The 24748-nt window shown below is 46.9% G+C and overlaps 2 protein-coding genes across 3 annotated transcripts in view; one reads left to right on the forward strand and one right to left on the reverse strand.

The window, feature by feature from the left end:
* The window catches only part of SYN1 (synapsin I), a 44703-nt gene that overhangs the window by 14679 nt on the left and 5276 nt on the right, over positions 1-24748 (forward strand). For both annotated transcript variants that reach the window (XM_044763474.2, XM_044763475.2), the window contains exon 6: positions 23993-24055. In XM_044763474.2, the coding sequence (XP_044619409.1) occupies positions 23993-24055 (63 nt within the window). The remainder of the gene's footprint in view (positions 1-23992; positions 24056-24748) is intronic.
* TIMP1 (TIMP metallopeptidase inhibitor 1) lies at positions 15897-19895 on the reverse strand. The gene is made up of 6 exons (XM_044763477.2): positions 19642-19895; positions 18582-18710; positions 17739-17818; positions 17429-17555; positions 17064-17188; positions 15897-16170 (listed from the first exon to the last, which is right to left on the reverse strand). The coding sequence occupies exons 2-6, from the start codon at positions 18700-18702 to the stop codon at positions 16000-16002; spliced, it is 624 nt and encodes a 207-aa protein (XP_044619412.1). The 5' UTR covers positions 18703-18710; positions 19642-19895; the 3' UTR covers positions 15897-15999.

Raw genomic sequence — 24748 nt, forward strand, 5'->3', positions numbered from 1 at the left:
CTGCTCACCAGGCCACGCTGAGGCAGCGTCCCACATGCCACAACCAGAAGGACCCACAACGAAGAATATACAACTATGTACCGGGGGCTTTGGGGAGAAAAAGGAAAAAAAAATAAAATCTTTAAAAAAAAAAAAAAAGAATAGAAATTATATTATTATCATCAAATATTATAACTATTACAATTTATTACAGGTGTTACAAGTTAAGATTATCAATATAAGTGAATTGTTATAATTACTAAAAGAAATTAAACTATTAATGCAAACATTGTAAAATGTTGTTACAAATTATTACCAATGTTACAATTTAAGATTACTAATAAATTATGAGTACCTATGTTTTGAATTGTCTTATAATTACTAATATAAATCATTATTAATATGGTTAACATTCCAAGTGATATTATATATAATTACTGATATTAAAGTTATGATTACTAATATAAATTATGAGTACCACAGTTATAAATCAAATTTTAGTTACAAATAGAAATTGAATCACCAGTACTAATGCCATCAAATTTTACAACTAATTTTACAAATTTTTAACAATATTACCGATTATGTTTACTTATATAAATAATCATTACCAGTTTTATGAATTAAATTACAGTTAAATGTCAATATTAACCCAACATTACCAACTTGGTTAAATAAGCATTGATACTAATATTAAAAATTCTTACCAGTATTACGAATTATGATCACTGACAGAAATTCACAGTGTCATGAATTAAGTTTACTTACAGATGAAGATAGAATCATTAGTTCTTAGGAACCCAATTTGTTTATCGTTATTATTATTCCACATTCTTTGAGAGACAGTATAGCTGGCTATGATTAAGAGCATGGACTCTGTAGCCAGAATTTCTGTGTGAGAATCCTAGCTCCACAACTTATTAGCTTCCTAACATAGGAAACGTTATTTAAATGCTCCGTGCCTCAGTTTACCCATCTACAAAATGTGGATAATAATAGTTCCTGCCTCATAGAATTGGTGTGAGAATTAAATTATTTAATGAACCTAAAGTGGTTAGAACAGCGCATCTGGCATCTATGAACTTCTACCTAAGTGTTGACAAACTTCCCTTCTATTCCTAGTTTGTTCAGTGTTTTTATCATGAAAGGATGTTGGACTTTGGCAAATGCTTTTTCTATGTTTATTGATGTGATCATGTGGTTTTTGTCCTTTATTCTATAAATATTGTGTATTATATTAACTGATTTTCATGCAAGTTGAGTGACACTTGCATTCCTGGGCCAAATCCCACTTGGTCATGATGTGTAATCGTTTTTATATGTTGTGGGATTCTGTTTGCTAGTATTTTGTTGAGAATTATGAAATCTGTAGTCATAAGGGATATTGGTCTGTAGTTTTCTCGTGATATCTTTGTCTGGTTTTGGTATCAGGATAATGCTAGCCTCATAGAATGAGTTGGAAGGTTAAATTATTGATTTTATATCTTTTTTCTTTTTAAATATAGACATTTACAACTATCAATTTCCCTATAAGCACCACTTTAGCTGCATCCCTTAAGTTTTGATGTGTTGTGTTTTCATTTTCATTAATCTCAAAGTGTCTTCTAATTTCCCTGGTCATTTCTTCTTTGAGTGATTGGTTATTTAGAAGCGTTTTTATGGGGGCTGGTCCAGTGGCACAGCAGTTAAGTGCACACGTTCCACTTTGGTGGCCTGGGCTTCGCCAGTTCAGATCCCAGGTGTGGACATGGCACCACTTGGCAAGCCATGCTGTGGTAGGCATCCCACATATAAAGTAGAGGAAGATGGGCACGGATGTTAGCTCAGCAAAAAGAGGAGGATTGGCAGCAGATGTTAGCTCAGGGCTAATCTTCCTCAAAAAAAAAGAAGAAGGAGAAGAAGTGTTTTCATGTTTCGCATATTTTTGAATTTCCCAAATTTCCTTCTGTTATTGGTTTCTAATTTCATTCACTTGTGGTCAGAGAAAATACTTTGTATGATTTCCGTCCTTTTACATTTACTGAGATTTGTTTTGTGGCTTAACGTATAGTCTGTCCTGGGGAATGCTCCGTGTACACTTGAGAAGAACATGTATTCTGCTGCTGGAGTGTGCAGTGTTCTATAGGGGTCTGTTAGGTCTAGTTGGTTTGTAGTGTTATTCAAGTCTTCTCTTTCCTTATTGATCCCTTATTTAAAGTGAGGTGTTGAAATCTTCAACTATTATTGTTGAATTGTCTATTTCTCTCTTTAATTATGCCTGTTTCTGTTTCATGTATTTTGGGGCTTTATTGTTAGATGCATATATATTTGTCAGTGTTTTATCTTCTTCATGGATTGACCCTTTTTATCAGTATAAAATGTCCTTCTTTATCTCTGATGACAATTTCTGTTTTAAAGTCTATTTTATCTGATCTTGACATAGCCATTTTAACTCCCTTTTGGTTATTGTTTGTGTGGTAAAACTTTTTCTATCCATTTACTTTCAACTTATTTGTGCCTTTGAATCTAAAGTGTGTCTCCTGCACACTGCATATAATTGGGTCATGTTTTTCATCCATTCTGCCTAACTCAGCTTTTCATTGGAGTGTTTAATTTATTTACACAATGTAATTAGCGATAAAGTAGAATTTATGTTTGTAATTTTGCTAGTTATTTTCTATATTTCTTATGTCTTCTTTGTTCTTGTATTCCTCCATTAATGCATTCTTTTGTATTAAATAGGTATTTTCTAGTATACCACTTTAATTCTCTTGTTGTTTCTTTTCTGTGTTTTTTTTTAAAATTATTTTCTTCGTAGTTTCCCTGGGGGTTACAATTAACATCTTAATTTATACCACTCTCATTGGAATAAATGTCAAGTTAATTTTAATAGTATTTTTTTAAAACTTTGCTTCTTTATAGCTTTATTCCCTCATCCCTCCTTTGTGCTCTTATCATCAGACAAATCGCATCTTTATACATCATGTGCCCAGGAACATAGACTTATAATTATTGCTTGATGCAATTATCTTTTAATTCAGATAAGAAAAAAAGTGTTATAAACAAAAAATACATTCATACTATCTTTTATATTTATCTATGCAGTTACCTTTACAGATGCTCTTTATTTCTTCATATGGGTTCAAGTTACTGTCTAGTGTCATTTTATTTCTGCCTGAAGGACTCTCTTAGTATTTCTTGTAGAGGAGTGTGCTAGTGACAAATTATCGCAGTTTTTGTTTATCTTGAATGTCTTAATTTCTCCTTCATTTTTGAAATATAGTTTTGAAGTATATAGAATTCTTAGTTGACAGTCTTTTACTTTCAATGTTTTGAATATATTGTTCCATTGCCTTCTGGCCTTCAAGGTCTCTAATGAAAAATCAGCTGTTAATCTTACTGAGGATCCCTTGTATGTGATGAGTCACTTCTCTCTTACTACTTTCAAGATTCTCTCTCTGTCTTTGTCTTTCATAAGTTTGTTTATGATGTGTCTAGATGTAGATGTCTTCGAGTTTATTCTACTTGAAATTCAGTGAGCTTCCTGGATGTATAAGGTTAATATTTTTCATCAAATTTGGGAGGTTTTCAGCCATTATTCCTTCAAATATCCTTTACTGCACCTTTCTCTCTTCTCTCTCCTTTTCGGACTCCCATTATGTGTGTGTTGATGTGCTTGATGGTGTTCCACAGGCCTCTGAGGCTCTCTTCATTGTTTATTTTTTTCTTTCTGTTCCTCAGATTGGATAATCTCAGTTGACCTATCTTAAAATTCACTGATTCTTTGCTCTGCCGGCTCAAATGTACTGTTGAGCCCCTCTGGTGAATTTTTCATTTCAGTTATTGTGTTTTTCAATTCCAGAATTTCTATTATTTTATCATTTATATCTATTTATTGATAGTCTCTATTTGTTAAAATACCATTCTCATACTTTCGTGGTTTTAGATATGGTTCTTTGAAAATATTCTAAATAGCTGATTATAGTCTGGCTATTAAGTCCAACATCTGGGTTTCCTCAGGGACAGTGTCTGTTGTTTGCCTTATTTTTCTGTGTTTGGGTCATACCTTATTGTTTCTTTGCATGTCTTATAAGTTTTTGTTAAAAACTGAACATTTTAAATAATGTAATTTGGTGACTCTGGAAATCAGATTCTCCCCCTTTCCAGGGTTTGTTTTTGTTACTCTTTGATTTTTAGTGACTTTTCTTAACTAATTCTGTAAAGTGTATATTCTTTGTCATATATGGTCACTGAAGTCTTTCCTCCATTAGCTTAGTGGTCAGCTAATAATTTGACAGACATTTCTTCAAATATCTAGAAGCAGTAAGTCTCCCAGCCTTTGATGATGGGCTCTATGTGCATGTTGGAGCATGCCTTCAAGGCTCAGGCAAGCTGTTTACAACTTTGCTTTAGCCTCCACTTCCTGCTTGTGCAGAACTTCAAGGTCAACCAACAATCCTGGGCATGCAATGCACATAGCCTTATGCATATTTGCAACTTTCTAGATTCCTAGGAATATGCCAGAGCCTTTCACTGCCTCCTTTGGAGATCTCATTACCCAACTTTTCCTGTTAAGTTTTTTGATTAACTTGTTATTTGTCATAACTGTAATTGCTCCATCAAGCAGCTGCAATGTTAAACAATTGCTGCTGATTATTTTTGAAAAGTACCCCAAGGGAAAGCTGTTCACACCAGGTAAACTCTGAGTCAGGTCAAATAGACAAGTCTTGTGAGTGGAGTTTTCTAGCAAAGTGCCAGACAGATCAAATAAGGATGGTTCTCTGGGAATGGGGTTTTGGAGGAACTCCAAACCTGTTCTACCCCCTACAGTGGTTACTAGGCTGCTGGGTTTCATCAGGATTGCAAGGCTGTTGATTTTCAAGGCTGTTGTGGAGGTGGGAGAAGGAGATGGGAACAGGAAAAGGTCAAATGCCACAAAGCTTACTGTTCTTACTGAGATTCAGCCATTTTTCTTGAATAGGTGCTTCCTGAATTGTTGTAAACCTTTGGTCAATTTCCAGAGTTCTCACAAACTTGATTTTAACAATTTTTGCCAGTATCTTCATTGCTTTTATGGTGGAGAGGACTTTTATAGGCCCTTACTCTGGCATTTCCACTAACATCACCTCCAGGCATATCCTGTTCTTTCCCAGCCCCAGCCCTAAGATAATGGTATTTCAAAGCCAGGATCTGGGAGCTAGATGTACTCATTGCTACTGGAATGCCCTTGCTTCTAGGCCCTCTCATTGTAAAGAGCTAGGAATTTAAAAAATATATGAATATATACATATATATACATATATACATATGAAATTATATATATACATATGTATGAAATGTTGTACTGATACCTCCAATTCTAATCGAACATATTACAGGATTCCTTCTAGCCTTCCCCCATTCTATATTTGTATTTCTCTTCTCTAACAATGAGAACCTTAACCTCCAATATCATCAATATATTTACTTATTTTTTCAACCCTACAATACACAGAAAGTATTTTTAGAATTTCAACATCCATACCACTGTGAAAAACAAACCTAGTAAGGTAGAGCTTGAGATCTTTTTGCCCTTTTTGTGTCTTTAGAGGAGGGTGTATAGTCAAAGTACTGTATTGAAAAGTTACTTGGTTTAGTTCACTTTATTTCTCATTCAGCATGGTTATGTTATTCATTTTGCTTCAAATATAGTTTGTTTCTCTTTGAATTAAATTTTAGTTTTTTCCTTATCTATGCTGATGTAATTTTATATTTTTAAATGTGAAACATTAGCAGATTCCAAAAGTCAAAATATAAAAAAACATAAAGAGATAAAATTTAAAACCTAGATGAATGGGTAATTTCCTAGGGAAACACAGTTTACCAAAATTGACCCCCATTAGAGCTTAACAAACCAGTTTCCGTAAAAGAAATAGAGAAAGTCATTAAGGAACTACTTCATAAAAATGCGTCAAGCCCAGATGGTTTCACAGGGAAATTCTACCAAACTGATAGAGACCAGTTAATCCCAATGCCACGTAAATTGTTCCAGAGAACAGAAAATAAAGAGAAACTTCCACATCATTTTTCTAAAGCAATTAAAACATTGATAGCACAAAAAAGAAAAGCATAGACCATCAAAACATTACATTGATGAAAATTCAAAAATCCTAAATAAAATATTAGTACACAAATTCAAAACTACATTAAGAAAATAATATAGCATGACCAATTAAGTGAGTTTCCTTCTGGGAATGCAAGGATGGTTCATTACAGGTAATGTATTGATATAATACAACATATTAATAAATCTAAGGAGAAAATCATATCATCATGTCCATAGATATTTAAAAAGCCTTTGACAAAATTCAACACTCATTCTGATAAAATCATTCAAAAACAGAAACCAACTGATACCTTCTTAACATACTAAAATTGGTATACCTCAATCCTAAAGTTGTCACCAACTTAATGGAATGACATTAAAGGCATTTCCACTAAGATCAGGAACAAGGCAAAGTGCCCACTGTCTCCACTCCTTTTCAACATTGTACTGGAGGCATTAGACTAATGCAATTAGACTAGGAAAAAAAATTATAGATGTAAGAATGGCTAAAGGGATGTAAAAATATCTCTGTTTATAGATGATATGATAGTATGCCTGGAAATCTCCCAAAGAACCAGTAATAAAGCTAACTCAAACAATAAAATAATTCAGTAACATAGCAGAATATAAAGTCAACATACAGAAATCAGTAGTTTTCATATACACAAATCACCATATAGAAGGTATAATAGAAGAGAAAAACCCATTTATGATAACAAAAAAGATAAAATACTTCAGGATAAAGTTAGCGAGGGATTTGCAAACTTATATGAGGAAAAGTTTAGAACACTCCTGAAAGATGCAAAGGTAGACCTAAACAAATGGAAAGACATTCTTTGTGCATGGCCAGGATGAATTAACGTCATAAAGATGTCAGTTTCCCTTCTCGGGTCTCTTTTTTTTTTTTTTTTTTTTTTGAGGAAGATTAGGCCTGAGCTAACTGCTGCCAATCCTCCTCTTTTTGCTGAGGAAGACTGGCCCTGAGCTAACATCTGTGCCCATCTTCCTCTACTTTATATGTGGGATGCCTGCCACAGCATGGCTTGCCAAGGGGTGCCATGTCTGTACCCAGCATCCGAACTGGCGAACCCCGGGCCGCCGAGAAGCAGAACGTGTGAACTTAACCGCTTTGCCACCGGGCCGGCCCCCTCGGGTCTCTATTTTTAATTTATAAATTTAATGTGATCCCAAAAATATGCCTATAAGCCTTTATCTGGAGCTGGGCAAATTGATAATAAAGTTCATATGTAAAAGAAAACATCATATGGAATAGCCAGGAAAACCCTAAAAAAGAGAGCTGCAATGGGGGACTAGCCCTACCAGCATGCAGGGAGTTTAATGCCTGTGCAGGAAAACACATTACGAAAGTTTCCTAATTTAAACAGTATGATGCTGACACATCAAGAGAAAGACTAAAGGAAGAAAAATTAAAAGTCCAGATATAGATCCATGTACATATGGAAATGTAGAGATGATAAAAGTGGCAAGCTTTGTTTTTGACATTTAAATTCTTCATCCATCTGAAATTGATTTTCTTTTTCTTTTTTCTAGCATTCTCAGAAGCATCTTTATTACATGTGTTCTTTAACACTTCTCTGCATGCATTACAGAATGCCTATCACATCCGTTCACTTACATAACGCTCTTCTCAACACAGCACGTAGGTAGCTTTCTTATAAACATCTTCATTACGTGTATTCTTTGAAACTGATTTTCGTATACAGTGTGAGGTAGGTAGGGATCCAGTTTCATCTTTTTCCTTATTAGTGACCCTTTTTTCCCCCACTGATCTGGTATGCCACCTCTATCACATGTGAAAATTTCCTGTATGTGTGGGGCAGGTTCTGGACTCTCTGTTCTAGTCCACGGGTCCCTTTCTCTGTACCTATACCAACACAGTACTATCTTAATAACTGTATTTTCTAATTAATTGCGACTGCCTCTCCTGACTGTTCTGCAGCTGTGTAGAGGCTATTTTTGTCAGGTACAGAAAGAACAGGACTTCAGAAGCCGGGGAGAGACAGAGTTAATGGTAGGAAATGGTGGCAGGGGGTGGCAGAGGCATTAGACTTGCCACCGCTATTTCCTCTTTTATCCCCCACCCCACTGAGCAGCATGGAGGGGCAGAAGCTAGGCCTGGATCTGTGGGAACAGTCTTCCCTACCCTGTACTTTGAAGCTCTGGTGGGAGGTTGCCCAGCCTCCATCACGTAGCGGAAGACACACATGGGGACTCTGGCTCCACTACCCCATCTACTCCCATCCAGGTTGCAGACCACCAGGAGTCCTCAAGGATGCTCAGGTCAGTGTGTCTAAATAGTCGCCAGTCAGGGCTGGAGCACATGGGAGGACCCTGTTAAGCACAGTTTGACTTCTCTTCACAACTTCCCCAGCCTGGTGATCTGTTTACATCAACCTGGTTGTGCAGACCTAGGGTGGGGGGTGCTGTAGGAAGAGGGACTTCCCCTCCCTTGCTACCTAGACTGCAGCTGATTTATGGCTCAGCAGACATTTATAGAGGGTTCACGATGTGAGAGGCAGAGTCCAACCCCGAGGCCTCTCTGGATCCAGTCTCCCTTCTGGGCCCAGGATTCATAGTCTCTGTGCAGTGAGGAAAGAGAGGGTGCTTCAGGGTGAGAATCAACAGGGTGAGGGATGTGGGGATTGTGTGAAAGAGAGAGGGCAGAAGCGAGGGAGCAGTTGAAGGAAGGAGCAGGGGAGATATGTCAATAGGGTGGGGGGTTTCTTTTGAGGGGCCAATTTCATTGAGATATAACAAGTTCAGAAAAGGGGACATATCATAAGTGTGCAGCTGGCTGACGTTTCACAAAGTAAGCACACTCCTGTCATCTGCACCCAGATCAAGAAACAACATGACCAGATAGATCCCCAGCACGGTTAGAAGTTGATGGTCTCTGGGAGGCTTGAGGAGGTCTTTAGGGGAGGTCGATGGGCTTGGATTGGTTTGTGATGGAGAAGAATGTGGAGAGGCCCCAGTTCACTGTGGTTGAGTAGAAGTCTGGGTCCGAGGCAGGAGGCTGTTGTACATGAAGACTCAACAGCAGACATCAGGTCCCAGGGAAGGCAGCCAAGTTCATGGCTTCATGTTCTTCTTGCCAGTGCTCAGACAAGCAGGTGTCCCTCCTCAAACACTCTGCAAGGTTGGGACTCAGGTATGTGGCTTTGTGGGGGTGGCAGGGAAGCACCTGGAGGTGGTTGGGCAGAGCACTGCTCCACACACTTCTCATGGTTTCTGCTCCTAGAAGAGAAGGGCAGCAGGGACTAAGGTCAGACAGAGGGGCCAGGGAACAGTGAAAGGGGATAGCAAATGGTGAGGAAAGCAGAGAGCAGGGAGAAGGGAGTAGGGAACATGGAGAAGGAGCAGGAGCAGGGAATAGGAGAGGAAGCGGGGATTGGCAAATGGGAGCAGGAATCAGAAAGAACAGGAAACCACTGGAGCTGTGGCTGCGGGCATATCTGAGGGGCACACTCCAGGCCCAGTGGCATCCATTCCTGTAGATATTCCGGAAGCCTCCCCGATGTACTCCTCCCCGAACCCCTTCCAAGGACACACCGCTCGTTTCCCGAAGTGCAGGTTCCCATTCCTCAGAGCCTAGAGGGGACAGACGCCATGCCCTGATGGTCAGTAAAGTGTGACCAGATGTCCCTTGACTAGGACAAACTGTGATCCCCAAGTGGTCAGTCCCAAAGACTTAGGACACTATGGGTGGGGGACAGAATTTGCCGTGGTTGACTGAAATTGAGAGCACAGTATCCTGGGTGGGGAGCACTTGGTGGGAGAATGCCCCAGGGAGGGGACACTTTGTTCCAGGGCTAGGAAAGAGGGAGGCCTGCGGATGAGGAGTCCATGCAGGGTGGGGACAGGCTGGCTGACCTGTGATGAAGGATTCCTAAAGGGGAACCTCTCCTCATGGATGTCGCCACAGCTGTTCTTGGTGGGCATGTAGATAGATATAACCACATTGCTCTTTATATTAGTACTTCCATGAACCAGAGGTTCAGGACCTCTCTAGGAACCCTGATTGTAAGGGGAAAAGTGGGAGGGGTACACTAGGACTGAGGAGCATTTATACGGTGAGGGGCTGGAGTCTTAATATCACATCAGTAGCTTTTGGGCCTCAGAGACCCATCCCATTCCCTCAGCCAGAGCAGGGTCAGGGGCTTGTATTTTGGTGGGGAGACAGATCTGGGGAAGGGGTGGACAGGGTACCCTTGCAATTTGAACTCATAATGGCTCATGGTCTCAGGAAGGAGGATGAGCCCCAGGAATTAAGCCATGAGGACTAGAGGTGGGAAAAATGTGTCAGGGGACCCCTTGGGGTTTAGGCATTCACGATTTTCCCCACCCCCAAGACTCCTGAAAAAAAAAAGTTGGCAGAGCACCTCCTCTCCAGGTTCTACCACCTCAGGAGGCTTTATCCACCCTTCTGGAACCTCACTGTGAGCCCCTGTGTTGGAGGCCTCTCTGAGGTCTGCCCAGACTTACCTATGTCTGAGTTACAATAAGCAGTGTGGGAGTGTGGTTGGTAGTACTCGAAGGCCTGCCTAGGATGGTCACAGACAGAGCCAGGAGCAAAGCAGGGGCCAGCAGGAAGGTGAGATTCATGGCAGGGGCCTGAGGGACACAGAGGGGGAAGTTGAAGCATGACCTTTCTCTGGCCCAGCTCACCCCCAATCAGGAGCGGATTCAGGGAGCATCTATCTAACACTACTGCTTTCCAGGGGCCTGGGGTCAGGAGGAGGCCTCCATGGTGTAGCAGAAAGAAACGACACTGAGTCTGGGCCTCTGGTAACAATGACCCCACCTCCATCACTCAGAGCTGTAGGTCTCCACACGGGTTCAGCAGGGGCCCAAGCACAGTGGTGGATAAATAGTCAACAACAGGGAAGCACGGCCTGGGCATTCCTGCCCACATGAACGCTCTATTTCACTCTTTCAAGAGGGTGTGCCTCCCGCCTTCTACTGGAGCAGGGATTGGCAGTTGGGGAGTGTGTCTGAGGTTCAAACAGCTTGTTATGCAGACTTTCAACCCATCTTGTTTTTTAGAAAAGCTCCACCTTCACCCACATATTGAAAGAGAACTTGTGCCCTAATCATTTCGTTTGGTGGGAGCTCTACAATGCAATCAGGGTTGGTCCTCAGATTTCACCACTACTAGCACTGGAGGTGTCAGGGCTGGATAGTGAGATAGGCGTCAGTCACTACTGATAAAAAGACAGGGCTGGTCTTATAGAAATCTACCTCTTCATCTGTCATGGGGTGGCGGGGAGAGATGTTTCAACATATAGGGTAATTCGTTGGGAGCTGTTCCAGCAGGGAGATTTTCCAACTAGAGAAATCTAAGGATGGGGAAATGTGTCAATGGGGGTCAATCAATAGGGTCTATATGGGTGGGTGGTATTTTATGAATGGAAAGAGTTTCAAATGGGCTTATCAATGAGATACATATCAATGGTGGGTATTTTGGAATGTGAAGATTTGACAAGGGAGCTCATTACTGGGGGCATTTCAATGGCCATTTCTGAATGAGGAGATATGCAAGTGGGTTGAGATGTAAGAATGGGTACATTTGTCAATAGAGATTATCAGTGGGAATTTTGTCATAGAAAGATATTTATGAACAGAGAGATTTGTCAGCTGGGTGGTCAGTAGGGAATATGCCAATGGATGGGTAAGTATACAGAGAGATATTTGTCACTGGGGTCCATCAGTGGATGATAGATTGCTGCTGGGTATTTGTGAATGAGGAGGTTTACCAATGTCTGCGGGATGTTTATGAATAAGAGGGTAGCCCAACAGAGATATTTGTTAGTGGGTTATTTGGGAAAGAGTGGATTTGTACCACGATGAGAGAGGACTTTGCAATGGAAAGATTCACCAAGGGCTTAGAGATCTGTCACCTGTACTCTTGGTGACAGTAGAGATTTATAAATGTGGTGAATTGTCTACCATGAGGACTTCATGGTGGAAAATGTCATCGCTGCCTGGAGGGGTTGCCCTCAGGAGTCTTTGAAAATGTTGGTATTTTTCAGTTAGGGGATTTGCACACTGGGAAGCAGTGTACAAGTATCATAGTAATAAGAAAAACATTATAAATGAGCATATTAAATATTTATAACATCTCTAGGAGAGATTATCAAGATCATGAGTTAAACTAGGTTTCCAGGGTGCATTAAATTATCATTACTAATAATACACATTATTTCCAATATTGTAGATTATCATCCTGATACCAAACTTTATTTGCAATATTGTAAATAATAATTACTGATAAGAATTATCACTACTGAAGTTATACACTAAATTATATTTATCACGCTACTACGGATAATAACTAATACTTGTAAGTGCTGTGTGCCTAGCACTGTTCCAGGCCCCTTACATGTACCACCTCATTTGCAGCTCACATTGTCCCTATGAGTTAGGCCTTCTTCTTCTTTTTCTTTTTTATTAAGATTATGATAGTTTACAACCTTGTGAAATTTCAGTTGTACATTATTGTTAGTCATGCTGTGGGTACACCCCTTCACCCTTTGTGCCCTCCCCCCACCCCCCCTTTGCCCTGGTAACCACCGATCAGTTCTCCTTGTCTATATGTTAACTTCCACCTATGAGTGGAGTCATACAGAGTTCGTCTTTCTCTGTCTGGCTTATTTCGCTTAACATAATACCCTCAAGGTCTATCCGTGTTGTTGTGAATGGGACGACTTTGTCCTTTTTTATGGCTGAGTAGTATTCCATCGTGTATATATATATATATACCATATTTTCTTTATCCAATCATCAGTTGCTGGGCACTTAGGTTGGTTCCACGTCTTGGCTATTGTAAATAATGCTGTGATGAACATAGGGGTGCATGGAACTTTTGGAATTGCTGATTTCAGGTTCTTAGGATAGATACCCAGTAGTGGGATGGCTGGGTCATAAGGTATTTCTATTTTTAAGTTTTTGAGAAATCCCCATACTGTTTTCCATAGTGGCTGCACCAGTTTGCATTCCCACCAACAGTGTATGAGGGTTCCTTTTTCTCCACAACCTCTCCAACATTTGTCACTCTTGGTTTTGGATTTTTTTGCCATTCTAACAGCTGTAAGGTGATATCTTAGTGTAGTTTTGATTTGCATTTCCCTGATGATTAGTGATGATGAGCATCTTTTCATGTGTCTATTGGCCATCCTTATATCTTCTTTGGAGAAATGTCTGTTCATGTCCCCTGCCCATTTTTTGGTCGGGTTGTTTGATTTTTTGTTGTTGAGCTGTGTGAGTTCTTTATATATTATGGAGATTAACCCCTTGTCGGATAAGTAACTTGTAAATATTTTTTCCCAATTAGTGGGCTGTTTTTTCGTTTCAATCCTGTTTTCCCTTGTGAGGCCTTGTTTTTATCCTTATTCTACGGATGTGGAAACTAAGGCCCAAAGAGGTAATGTGATTTCCCCAAGGACACAGAGCTAGGATGGAAGGGAAAGGATTTGAATGCAAATGACCTGGCTCCAGCATTCACGCTCTTAACCACTACACTACACTGCCTGTAGAGAAATCAAATCACCATTAGTAATATTACACATGAAGTTACTGTTATGACAGTTTCATGTGTTTTGACCTGAAAAAATACCCAAGGGGCGAATACTCCCGTTAATCATCCTCCAACCCTAGCACAGACCTCAGAAGGATTCTGGGTAGGGACTGCAAGGCCCGTTTTTAGGGAGAAGTACTGAGGCCCCGTGAGGGAAGGGCTGGCCCCCAGGCTCCCCAGTGAGCTGGACCCCATGCTGCACGCCTCACAGGGCTGGCACCCCCGTGTGCTTCCTCTCAGCCATCAAGTCTCTCCCAAGCAGAGATTCACACACAGACACATGGAATGCTGCGGCGGGGGGTAATTCACTTTAATGGATTTTCTAGAAGAGTGCTGAGGAAATGTGACAACCCCAGGACTACAGATAGCCTGCTAGGAGCTCCTGCTGGGGCCTAGGGGAGGTGGCCTTGTATGCTGTTCTGAACTCTGTGGAAGGGCCTGCAGTAGGACCTGGTGGTCAGCCCTGCCCATGAAGCACTGATGTTTTGATCAGGGCACCAACTGTAGGTGGGCAGGTCGCCAGGAGAATGGCCTCCACACTGGGTTCCATCCTTCCACTGCCACTTTCTACTTCACCTTCCTCCCAGGGGTTGAAATAGCTGAGGGCTCAGGGGACAGCATCAGAGTCAGGGAGCTGGTACTAGGGCTTGTACTGTCAGTAGCTGCCAAACTCTTGCAGGCAGCTGAGCCAATAGTGACACGGTCACCAGGGCCAAACCAGGGCCCAGACCCTTCCCTTACAGTTGTGCTCATCAGTAAAGGCTACCATTTGCCCCTGTTAGTGGTCAGGGTTCAGATCCTCCCAGGACATAACCAAGGTGTAGACATTGATATAGAAGTTGTTGCCACAGTGCACATGCCCTGCACAGGCAGGTAAGCACTGGGCGCTGGAAATCCAGCTATCCCGATCCAGCACATACCTTGGGCCCTGGGGTAAGCTTCCAGGACTGTGAAAGGACAGGACCACTGAGGATGCAGGGGGCCACGCTTAGTGAACCAGAACACCCTGGAGGAGACAGGGGGTCTTATTGGTAGTCTGATGGGAGGGAGTTAGAGGGTCCTTTCCTTTACCAAAGAAGATACATTGGGCCTTTTTTCAAGCAGATTCAGGTCAACAGGACACTTGAGTGTTCCACTGAATGTTTGCACCAGTCTAAAAGTCCAGTTCCCAGGGGCCTCACTGGAGTCACTTTGAGACTCACTCGAGTCACACTTTGAGAGGCAGTAGCCAGGGCCCGGGAAGGGCCTGGAGGGGCCTGGGCCCAGCTGCGGAGGCAGGAAGGCTGAAGGAAGGGAGTTCGGGGGGCGGGGGGGGGGGTCTTTCACTCAGGTTTTATGGGGGAAGATGAACCAGAAAGGTGAGGCTCGGGTCTAGAGGCCCCAGTTTTAGTGAGGGGACAGCTACATAGGGGGAGGTGTAGGGTGGGTGTGGGCTGACGCACCTGGCTGGTCCTGAGTTTCAGCCCTGCCTGCACTTCACTGCTGTCACTATTTCCTTCAGAGTCGGTCAGAGGAGTGAAGGGAGGAGAGGCGGGGGGAGGAGGAGAAGGGCAGAGCTTGAGGGTTTCTAGATCACACCTTCTCCCCACCCCTCCTTTTCCCCAAACAGCCACTTCCAAGGAATCTCCCGCAGGCCATGGGGGGCGCCAGGGCTACCCCTTTGCCCAGAGTCCTTGGCTGGGTTATGTGGGGGGCGCCTCTGGTCACCTGGGGGTTTCCCTTTTCACTCAAGTCAGACTCACAGTACAAAACCTAAAGGGGGGGACAGTAACACCCACAGGTTTGGATGGGGCAGGACATCCTCACTGGATGACATCAGGACCCTGCCCAAGGGAGGAAGAGAGCAGTTTGCCCATTGACAGGGCATTCGCAACGAGCGTGTCAACTGGAGCGATTCGTGACTAGGGGGATTTGCCAAGGAGGTGGTGATTCGTCAGCAGGGGGGTCATTTATGAACTGGAGAGCCTTGTGCAAATAGCAGTTATAAATTAGTAAAATGTTTTAAAGTATTGAGGAGAGAGATTATCCAGTAAGTTGTGGCTGATAATGCAGGTTAAATTACCATTAACGATGTTGCAGATTACCAACGCTAATGCCAGTGTAGAGAATCATTACCAAATCTTCACATTTTATGTAAAATATAGAAAGCCAACATTTTGCACCCCTCACCCCCCACCCCCACATTGGCCCCAGGGTGCTCCCACCAGGTCATCAGCGACATGGGTTTGTTCCCAGACACTACACAGGGACGCTGCCTGCTGGGTGGTAGTTCTTTATTTCACTGTCTTGAAGAAAGAAAGATAGGAATGGGAAAGAGGGTGAACACTGTGCAAGCTTCAGCTTCTGCTGGAGACAGGATTCAGGCCGTCCGGGGCCGAAGGGACTGCCAGGTGCACAGCCCTGGCTCCCGGGGAAGGCAGGCGAGGTAGCGGCTCTGGAAGCCCTTGTCAGAGCCTGTGAGGAGCTGGTCCGTCCACAAGCAATCAGTGTCACTCTGCAGTTTGCAGGGGATGGATGAACAGGGAAACACCTGGAGAGGGGAGCAAGGCACGTCTCTGAGGGCTTCTCCTCCTGCCCCTACCTCCCCCACGGAGCAGAACTTCCCCCTCCTCAGCTTTCAACAGTGAGCTGCGGGGGGGTGGGGGGGGAGATGGGACACACACGACTGGTGTCGCCCCACTTGGGTACAGACTCAAGAACAGCCCCTCTCATTGGGGAAACAGTCATTGGGCTGGGCGAGGTGACAGTGGGCCAGCGAAAGGATCAGTTTCCTGGAAGAGTGGTTGGGGACAGTCATGGGGGAGTCAGTCAGGCAGATCTCCCAGGGAACTGTCCCATTGCATAAGGAACAACTGGCAGTAGCAGGGAACAGCTGGCGGGTGCGGATCTTAAGCCTAGGAAGGAGCCGTGGGGCTCAGACAGGCACTGGGGTCAGAGGACATTCAGGCCTATCAGGGCGCAGCCTCGGAACCATCGGAAGGGCAATGGAATACGCCTTTGTGAGCAGAACACGCAGAGCTGCAGAGCAGCAATGAGATGTGCTGGGGAAGAGGCACTGGCTTTGGGAAACAGCGCTTTGTGTTCTTGGAGAAATTTGAGGGAACCAAGAAGCAATCCCAGGTCAGGAATAGACAGTGGGACTACAGAATAGTCACAAGGGGGAGTTAGAGGGACAGGAAGCAGCCAGAAAGTCCAGGAAACAGTGAACCCCCAGGTATCAGACACAGGGCAAAAGGACAACCAGAATTTCCAGGGAAACAGTCTCAGGTTTGGGGGAACAGCAAGAGAGGTCAGGGACAGCCCTAGGGTTTGGGGAGCAGCCATGGGGACAAGAACTAGCCAGAGGGAGCAAGAAACAAGCCATGGTTTGGGGAAGAGCCCAAGGACGGCTTTCCAGGTGGCGGGCAGGGCCCAGGCACTCACTGAGCATTCCCCACAGCCGGCGGCGTAGGTCTTGGTGAAGCCCTGGCGCTGAGCGGAGCTCAGACTGTTCCAGGGAGCCACGAAACTGCAGGTGGTGATGTACAGCTTCTCGTTCAATAGTTGTCCTGGGAAGGAGGGGGCAACAGGCAACTTCTGATTGGCTGGGCGGGGCTGGGCGGTGCCTGGTTGGCGTCCCAGGAGCACAGACCCCCGCCGGGCAAAACCCCAGTCTTCTAGTAGGCTGAACTTGGGGCGGTCCCCATTTCAACTGGGACCGTTCCTCCGGAGCCTCGGCCCCTCACGGTTGCCGGGCAGCGCCTGAGGAAAGGGTCGGCGTGGCACAGGGCGAGGGGGCGTGGCCTCACCGGCGATGAGAAACTCCTCGCTGCGGTTCTCGGACCTGTGGAAGTATCCGCAGAGGCTCTCCATAGCGGGGGTGTAGACGAACCAGGTGTCAGGGGCATCCCCCAAGGCGCTGAACCCTTTGAACATCTGTCGATGGATGAAGGGAAGAGGCTCTTTTACTGACATAATCCTCCCACTCCACGTTCTTCCCTGAAGTCACATAGCATCCCGAGATCACAGCTAACTTCCTCGCCAACTGGTGGCCAGAGGGTTTTTTTTCGCCAGGGAGGAAGATGTTAGAAACTGCTGGGGAAGGGTCAGGAGGGCTACCTTGGTCATCTTGATCTCATAACGCCGCTGTAAGGTGGTCTGGTTGACTTCTGAGGTCCCCACGAACTTGGCCCTGATGACTGCAGAAGAGGAGAGAAGGAAATGAGTCAGATGGACTGCATGAGCCAATAAAATAATCACAATAATAATACTAGCAAAGCACATACTGAAATAGGGATGGCTGGATGCCAGGCAGCACCTAAGTGATCTACACGTGTGTTAAGAGGCACATCGGTATAATAAGCGCCTGCTTTTGCCAGGCACCGCTTTAAGCCTTTGACAGGCATTCATCAGTGTTCATTCACTCAGCTCCTATTTCGGAGTGCCTGCTGTGTGCCAGGCACTGTTCTGGGTGTTAAAGACACAACAGTGAACAAAACACAGAAATCCCTTCCCTTGTGGAGCTCACATTCCAGCCAGGAGGAGACAGACTAAACAAAAGCAAAATAAACAAGTCTATGGAATGTTAGGAAGGATTAAGTGTGATGAGGAATTTCAGAGCTGGGTAAGGGGGAATCAGGAGAACTAGGGAGCAGGGATTAAAATTTTGAATAGGGTAGTCAGGGAAGGCCACCCTGAGAAGGTGACCTTTGAGGCAGCCACCCATGTGGATACCCGGGGGGAAGGGTATACCAGGCAGAGGGAGCAGCCAGTACAAAGGCCCTGATGTGGGGCTGGGCCTGGAAGATCAAGGAAGCGTGAGGATGCCAGTGTGGCTGAAGCAGAGTCAGGGCAGGGCAGGGCAGAGTGGAATTGTTCTAGAGGTAGGCACCGTGGTGAACCCCACTGGACTGAGAGGGAGACCAAAGCACAGAGTGTGTGGGCAGAGTGGGGTCCACTCACCGAACTCAGAGCTGCAGAAGGCCGTCTGCGGGTGGGGTGGGACACACGTACAGGCCCTGCTGGGGGCTGTGAGCCACAGCAACAACAGAATGCCGGAGACCAGGGGTGCAAAGGGGGCCATGGTGGGTGCTGCAGGGGTGGGGAGAAGGGATCAGCCCAGCTGATCCGCAGACCTGGGCAGGCCTCCCGTCCCATCCTGCCCCCCCCCCCGCCCGCCCACTCCAGCGGGGATTAGGCGCCTGCACCAGGGCTTGAGGTGTTGGAGGCTTGAGGATTGGAAAGGGGTTGGGGATTTGAGTGCCCGGAGGAGTTTAGGGGAGTCAGGTATCTGGAGAGTTTAGGAGCGTGGGGTTCGAGCGATGGAGGGGACTGGGTGAGTGGGGTGATTAGGAGGTTGTGGTGTTTGTGGGATAAGGGGGCTGAGGGAGGGGGTTGGGGAAGTCGGAAGCTTGAGGAGTTGGAGGTGAGGCATCTGGGGTTTGGGGAGCTAGAGGAGTTTGGGGGAGGTTGGGAATTTCCGGGTTGTGCACATTGAGAGAGAGGAGGCCACAGAGGAGGCCGAGGAGTGGAGGGAGGTGGAGGAATTGGGGGGAGGTTGGGGGCTTGGGGAGCAGGGGCAGTTTGAGGGCCTAAGAGGGTGGGGGCGCCTGAGGGATAGGAGGGCAGAGTAAGTTCTGAGGTTTAGGGAGCTGGGATTTAGGAGTCTTGGGGGTTAGGGGGCTTGGGAAATTTAGGGAGCTTCAGGGGTTTAGGGGGATTTGGGGGGCACTCAGGGAAAGTAGGGGAGTTGGCAGCTTGGGAGGCATCAATGATATTAGGGGCTCATGGTTGGGGGAGTTGGAGATGGATGTCAGGGGTTTGGAGGAGTTTGGGGTGTCGGGATTGGGGGAGTAGTTCCAGCCTCCTGCCCTCTTCCCCTTGACCAGCCCGGGGTCCTGGTACCCGCCCCGCCGGCCAGGCCCAGCAGCCAGGCCGAGCAGCCAGGCCCAGCAGCCAGGCGGCTGGCGGGAAAGCTCCAGCCCAGCTCCAGGCCCTGCAGGCCGCCGGGGCCCCCGCCTACCTCTGCTGGAGTCTCTCTAGGCGCTGGGTCCGCGGCGATGGCGGCAGGGCCTGAGCGGCGGAGGATAAATGTCCACGCGAGGGGCGGGGGTGGCAGCCGTGCGGAAACCACAGGCCTCCAGGCTTCCTGGATGCATTACTCATCCGCCCACCATCGGTGGAGGCCAAGGGGCGGGCGGAGGGCTGCCGAAAAAGAGATGCACCCTCCTCCACTCCCTCCCCCTGGGCCTCGCCCTGGCCATCCTCCTCCCCCATGAGCGCATCTGGCAACAGTCCCTCCAGGAGGCCTCAGTGGATTCCCTCCAGTGCAATTCCCTCAAGTCTCCAAACTCTCTCCAAAGTCGGTCCAGCCACAGTCCCCCACCTCCCCAGGGCTGAAGCCCGAATTAGTTCATTCCTTCCGTGAACATTTCTTGTGTACCTACTGTGTGCCAGGCACACACACCAACACACACACAAATCCCTCTCCTGGTAGAGCCGACATTCTGGTGAAGGGTGGGGGAGGCAGAGAAGAAACAAATCAGTAGAAGCGGTGGTGGGAGATAAGGCAGGTGAACGGAGCACTGAGGCACGAGAGAGTAAGTGACTTATCCAAGACATAGTTAACAAGTGGCAGAACTGGGATTTGAAATCAGGTGGCCTGGGGCCAGAGCCTGGGTCTTACCCTCTCTCGAAAATCACAGGCAAATAGCCAGCATTTATATAGCACCAGCTGTGTACCAGGCACTCGGCACAATTTATCTCACTTAAAGCTCACAATAAGCCTCTGAGGGGCCAGCCCGGTGGTGCAGCAGTTAAGTTCACACATTCAGCTTCTCGGCCGCCCGGGTTTGCCAGTTCGGATCCCAGGTGCGGACATGGCACCGCTTGGCAAAAGCCATGCTGTGGTGGGTGTCCCACGTATAAAGCAGAGGAAGATGGGCATGGATGTTAGCTCAGGGCCAGTCTTCCTCAGCAAAAAGAGGAGGATTGGCAGTAGTTACCTCAGGACTAATCTTCCTCAAAAAAAAAAAAGCCTCTGAGATGGGTACCAGTATCATTCGCATTTTACATATGAGGAAATCCGAGGTCTAGAGAGAGTGAAGAACTTTCCTAGGATCACAGGGCATGCCTGGGATTTGAACCTAGGCTAACTGGTGCCAGGATCTTCACCCAGGCGTGGCACAGTCCTGGCAGGCAGAGAAGGTGCCGGTGAATTCATGAGCATCGGGTGGGGGGAGTTGAATGGTGGTGAAAGAGGCCAGTGAGTCAGTAGAAAACCCATCCCCTCCCATCCTGCCCCGGCCCTTCCCCACCACCCCTCCCACAGCCCTGGTGGGGGGTGGGGTGAGGCAATCCCTGCCCACCAGCTTCCAGATGCCGCCTGAATCTTCCCTGGAGCCTGGGAAAGGGCTCTGAGCACTGATTAACATCCTTCCTCAGCTCAGGGAGGACCAACCAATAATAATATGACAGTAGTGATGATGGCAGCCACTTACTGAGCACTTACTGTATACTGTGCCCTGAAGTCTTTGGGTAAATTCTCTCGTTCAGTCTCCGTTACTCCCTTGCTGATTAAGCTTGATTAACTCGGGGAGGTTAGCCCAATCAACAACAGCAGCAATCCCCCCACAACAAAATCTACCAGTAGCATTTATAGTGCTTACTGTGTATCAGGCACTGTTCTAAAATCTTTCTAACTACGTTCTCGCTCAGTCAGTCCTGATTACCTCCTTGCTAATTAACGCTGGAGAACCAAGGGATGTTAAACCGATGATAATAATAACAGTACCCAACGCTTTCTGGACGGAGGCTTCCTGGGCACTAGATACTGTGCTGAGCGCTCCCCTCCCCTGAAGTAACCAATCTATGCCTCACAACATCCCTGTGAGTTAGAGACCATCCGTATCCTCATTCTACAGAGGAGGAAACTGAGGCACACACAAAGGGATTGAGTGACCTGCCCCGGAATGAGAGTGAAGAAATGACTCTGCTGGGAGGACGAGAAAGGGGAGAAGGGAAGTGCCCCAAGACTTTGGAGAAGCTGATTGTGAAAGTGGGGGAGTGAGGACGCACGAGAGTGGAGGCTAAGGGCGGGTGACGAATGGAGACGAGGGAGAAAGGAAAGTCCTGCCACAGCCCCCTGGATGACCCTGCTTCTGACGCCACCTCTGTAGCTCTGAAACCTGAGTCAGCACGGAGTTTTGCCGACTGTCCGCATGTGAGAGGTTGTGTGGATCTAGGTTATTGCGCAGGTTTTGAAACCGGTGGGGTTTCATGGAAGGGTGTCCCGCTGTGTGACCATCTAGGGAGCTGAATGGGTGTGGGGGCTGTGGGCCCAGCTGGGTGCGCAGCTGGGGCACCCGACAATCCCCACGACACACCAAGTGCTTGGGCCTGATTGTGCCCCTTGTACGGATCAGGAGACTGAGGCCCAGAGAGGGGTTAAGTGACCTGCCTGGGGTCCCACGTGGCCTTAGGACGAGGAGAGGCCAAGATTCAAACCTAGGGCTCTCCAGGGGATCTCAGAGGGCAAAGCTCCCTGCATGTGCACACGTGCGGGCACACACATGTGCACAGCGTTGAGTTCGAGCTCAGGTCCAGAGGAAACAAGAAGGGTTTAGGAAAACAGGGGCCTAGAAACCTCGGGGTGTGTGCATGTGTGCCGCATCCAGCTCGCTGCCACGTCTCTGCCTCTGAGAGCTGTGCATGTGCCTTTAGGTGGTGTGCGCCCCTCCGTGCGGTGTCTGTGTGTACCTGAGGGTTTTGTACAGCCCCGTGTGTTTTGGGCTGCTCTGGGAGTTGTGTATCTGCGTCGGTAAGGTGGATCCAGGTGGCACAGGAACTGTGGATGCGCGTTCACCCAGCCCTGTGCGCCCGCGCTCCCCGCCGCGCGCCCCTGTCGCGTCTCCCTGCAAGGCTCGCTCGAGGCGGGCCCGGAACCCCCAGCCCAAGTCGGGGCCTCCCCGCAGCGCCCCGGCGAGACGCCAGTCATTTGGGAAATGAGGAAGGTGGGGGGCGAGGCCTGAAGGTCAGTCGGTCACCCTGAGCCTGCGGACTTCCTGTGCCTGTCGGGAACCGGGAACCGCCCCCCGCCCCAGCTGCCCCTCCGGGAACGGGAACGCCGCTCTGCCCGTCGGCTGGGAGGAGGGCGTGGCCCTGCCGCGCATCGGCGCCCGCGGGGACCCCAGGGCCGGGGAAGCTTGAGATGCCCCCAAGCCTGAATGTGTGAGTGTGTGAGTGCGTGTGGGTGCATGCACACAGCCAGGAGTGTTGTCTGTATAATAAGGAGGGTTGTGGGTGTCTCTGTTGGACGCATGCCTCTCCGTTTGTACATATGGCCTTTTCACTGTGTCCCTAGATATACTTTTGTGTGCCCAGGTGTGTGGTAGGGGTCTCTGTGTTATGGGCCTCAGTGGGTATGTGAATCCCTAGAAGTGTGTGTACCTGTGTATGTGGTATAGGTCCTTCTGTTTGTTGTGCACATGCCTAGGAGTGGTGTGTATGTCTGCGAGTGTTGAATATGTCCCCAGTTCTGTTGTGCCTGTCAGAGTTGTGTGTGCCTCTGCACTCCATGACTGTGCCTCTGAGGGTTATTTGTCTCTGTGTTGCATGGGTAATCCTTCCTCTGTGTATGTCCCTCTGTTATGTGGCTTTGGGCGGGAGGAGAGGGGCTGTGTCTGTGCCCAAAAGTGTTGTGTGTCTACGAATGTTGGGTGTGTGCTGCTGGGCAAGGAGGCTGGCTGGCAGCACTGGCCCCTGCCCTCCACCATGCCCACCTGGCTGGCTGGCTGCCTGCGTGGGGCTCTGTGCAGCCGGAGAGCGAGCTGTGCTCTGGAGCCTGTGTTGGTTATGGGCCTTTCCAGTTTGGGGGGCTCAAAGCGTGTGGGCACCTCTGGGTCGGTTTGTGTAGATCTGAGTTCCGAGGGTTTGTGTCTATGTCTCTAGGTTGTGTATGTGTGTGGACAAGGCTTACATATAAGGCCTGGCTGAGGGGTCCAGTTGCTACATGCTCACCACCACACCCCCACACACGCACATGCACAGACTCACTTCTCCATCATCCATTCACTGTAAAAATAGACTTTCCCTTTTCCGGCAAAGTCCCCCACCCTTATCCCATGCCTCTGCCCGGGAAAGCAGAGGTGGGAAGTCTGCCACTCGGAGGTGGAGGAGGGAGGGACGGGCAGGCAGGGCTCTGGGTTCGATTCTGGGCTTGGAGGTGCTGTGTGACCCCCAGCTGCTGCCTGTCTATCTCTGACTTGCCTCTTCTGGGAAGTGGCTCCCAGTGGATCAGCTCTCCTCCACACCACCCCCACCCCTGGCACTGAGCCCTCCTGCCCTGACCATGCTCTGTCTTTCCCCTCTACCAGCTCAGCAGCACGACGTACCCTGTGGTTGTGAAGATGGGACATGCACACTCTGGGATGGGCAAGGTAAATCCCCAGTTGGGGTTCATACATGTGTGTGTTTGTAAATGGTGCGTGCTCCTGGCATTGTGTGTAGATGCATATTGTGTATTCAACACACGAGTAATTCTATATGATTGTGTGTCTTGGGGTGTCTTTATCTATTTGTATTTTTTTCCTCACATTCTTAGATTTTGTTGGCCCAGTTTACTATTATGCATTCCACCCGTTTTACGCATCCTGTTATTTTGTTAGTGTGTCCAGCGTTGTGTCTGTATATACACATGCCTCTGTGTGGAACACACGCGACGTAATCTTTTATGTTCAAGGGTCTTGGGGTCCTGTATGCTTTCTGTCCATCTGATTTTGTCTCTGTACATAGAAAGCAGACTTGTAATTTGTATGTTTGTCTGTGCTTCTGTATGTTGGTATATTGTGTGTACAACTGATTTTGTGTCTGGGTGTCCATATGTGTATAACTGTATATACACACATTTTTTCCACAGCTTTATTGAGATATAATTCACATACCATACAACTTACCCATTTAAAGTGGACAATTCAATAGTTTTAGTTGTTCACAGAGTTGTATACACCCAACTTTGTGTCTTTGTGTGCACATGTAAAAACCGGGAGACCCAGGATTATGCATGCTTGAATGTCTTGGTGTGTCTGCCCAAGTTTCTGTGCATGCAGCTCACCTGTGTCATTTGTGTGCAC

Source organism: Equus asinus, chromosome X (assembly GCF_041296235.1).
Source record: "Equus asinus isolate D_3611 breed Donkey chromosome X, EquAss-T2T_v2, whole genome shotgun sequence".
NCBI lineage: Eukaryota > Metazoa > Chordata > Mammalia > Perissodactyla > Equidae > Equus > Equus asinus.

Excerpts from the sequence above, each read along its gene's own strand:
- TIMP1 (XM_044763477.2), bottom strand. The coding sequence starts at position 18,702 with ATGGCCCCCTTTGCACCCCTGGTCTCCGGCATTCTGTTGTTGCTGTGG. Across the intron at positions 17,819-18,581 it reads CTTCTGCAGCTCTGAGTTCG|TCATCAGGGCCAAGTTCGTG; the intron begins GTGAGTGGACCC and ends CCTCTTCTGCAG. Across the intron at positions 17,189-17,428 it reads CGAGGAGTTTCTCATCGCCG|GACAACTATTGAACGAGAAG; the intron begins GTGAGGCCACGC and ends CCTCCTTCCCAG.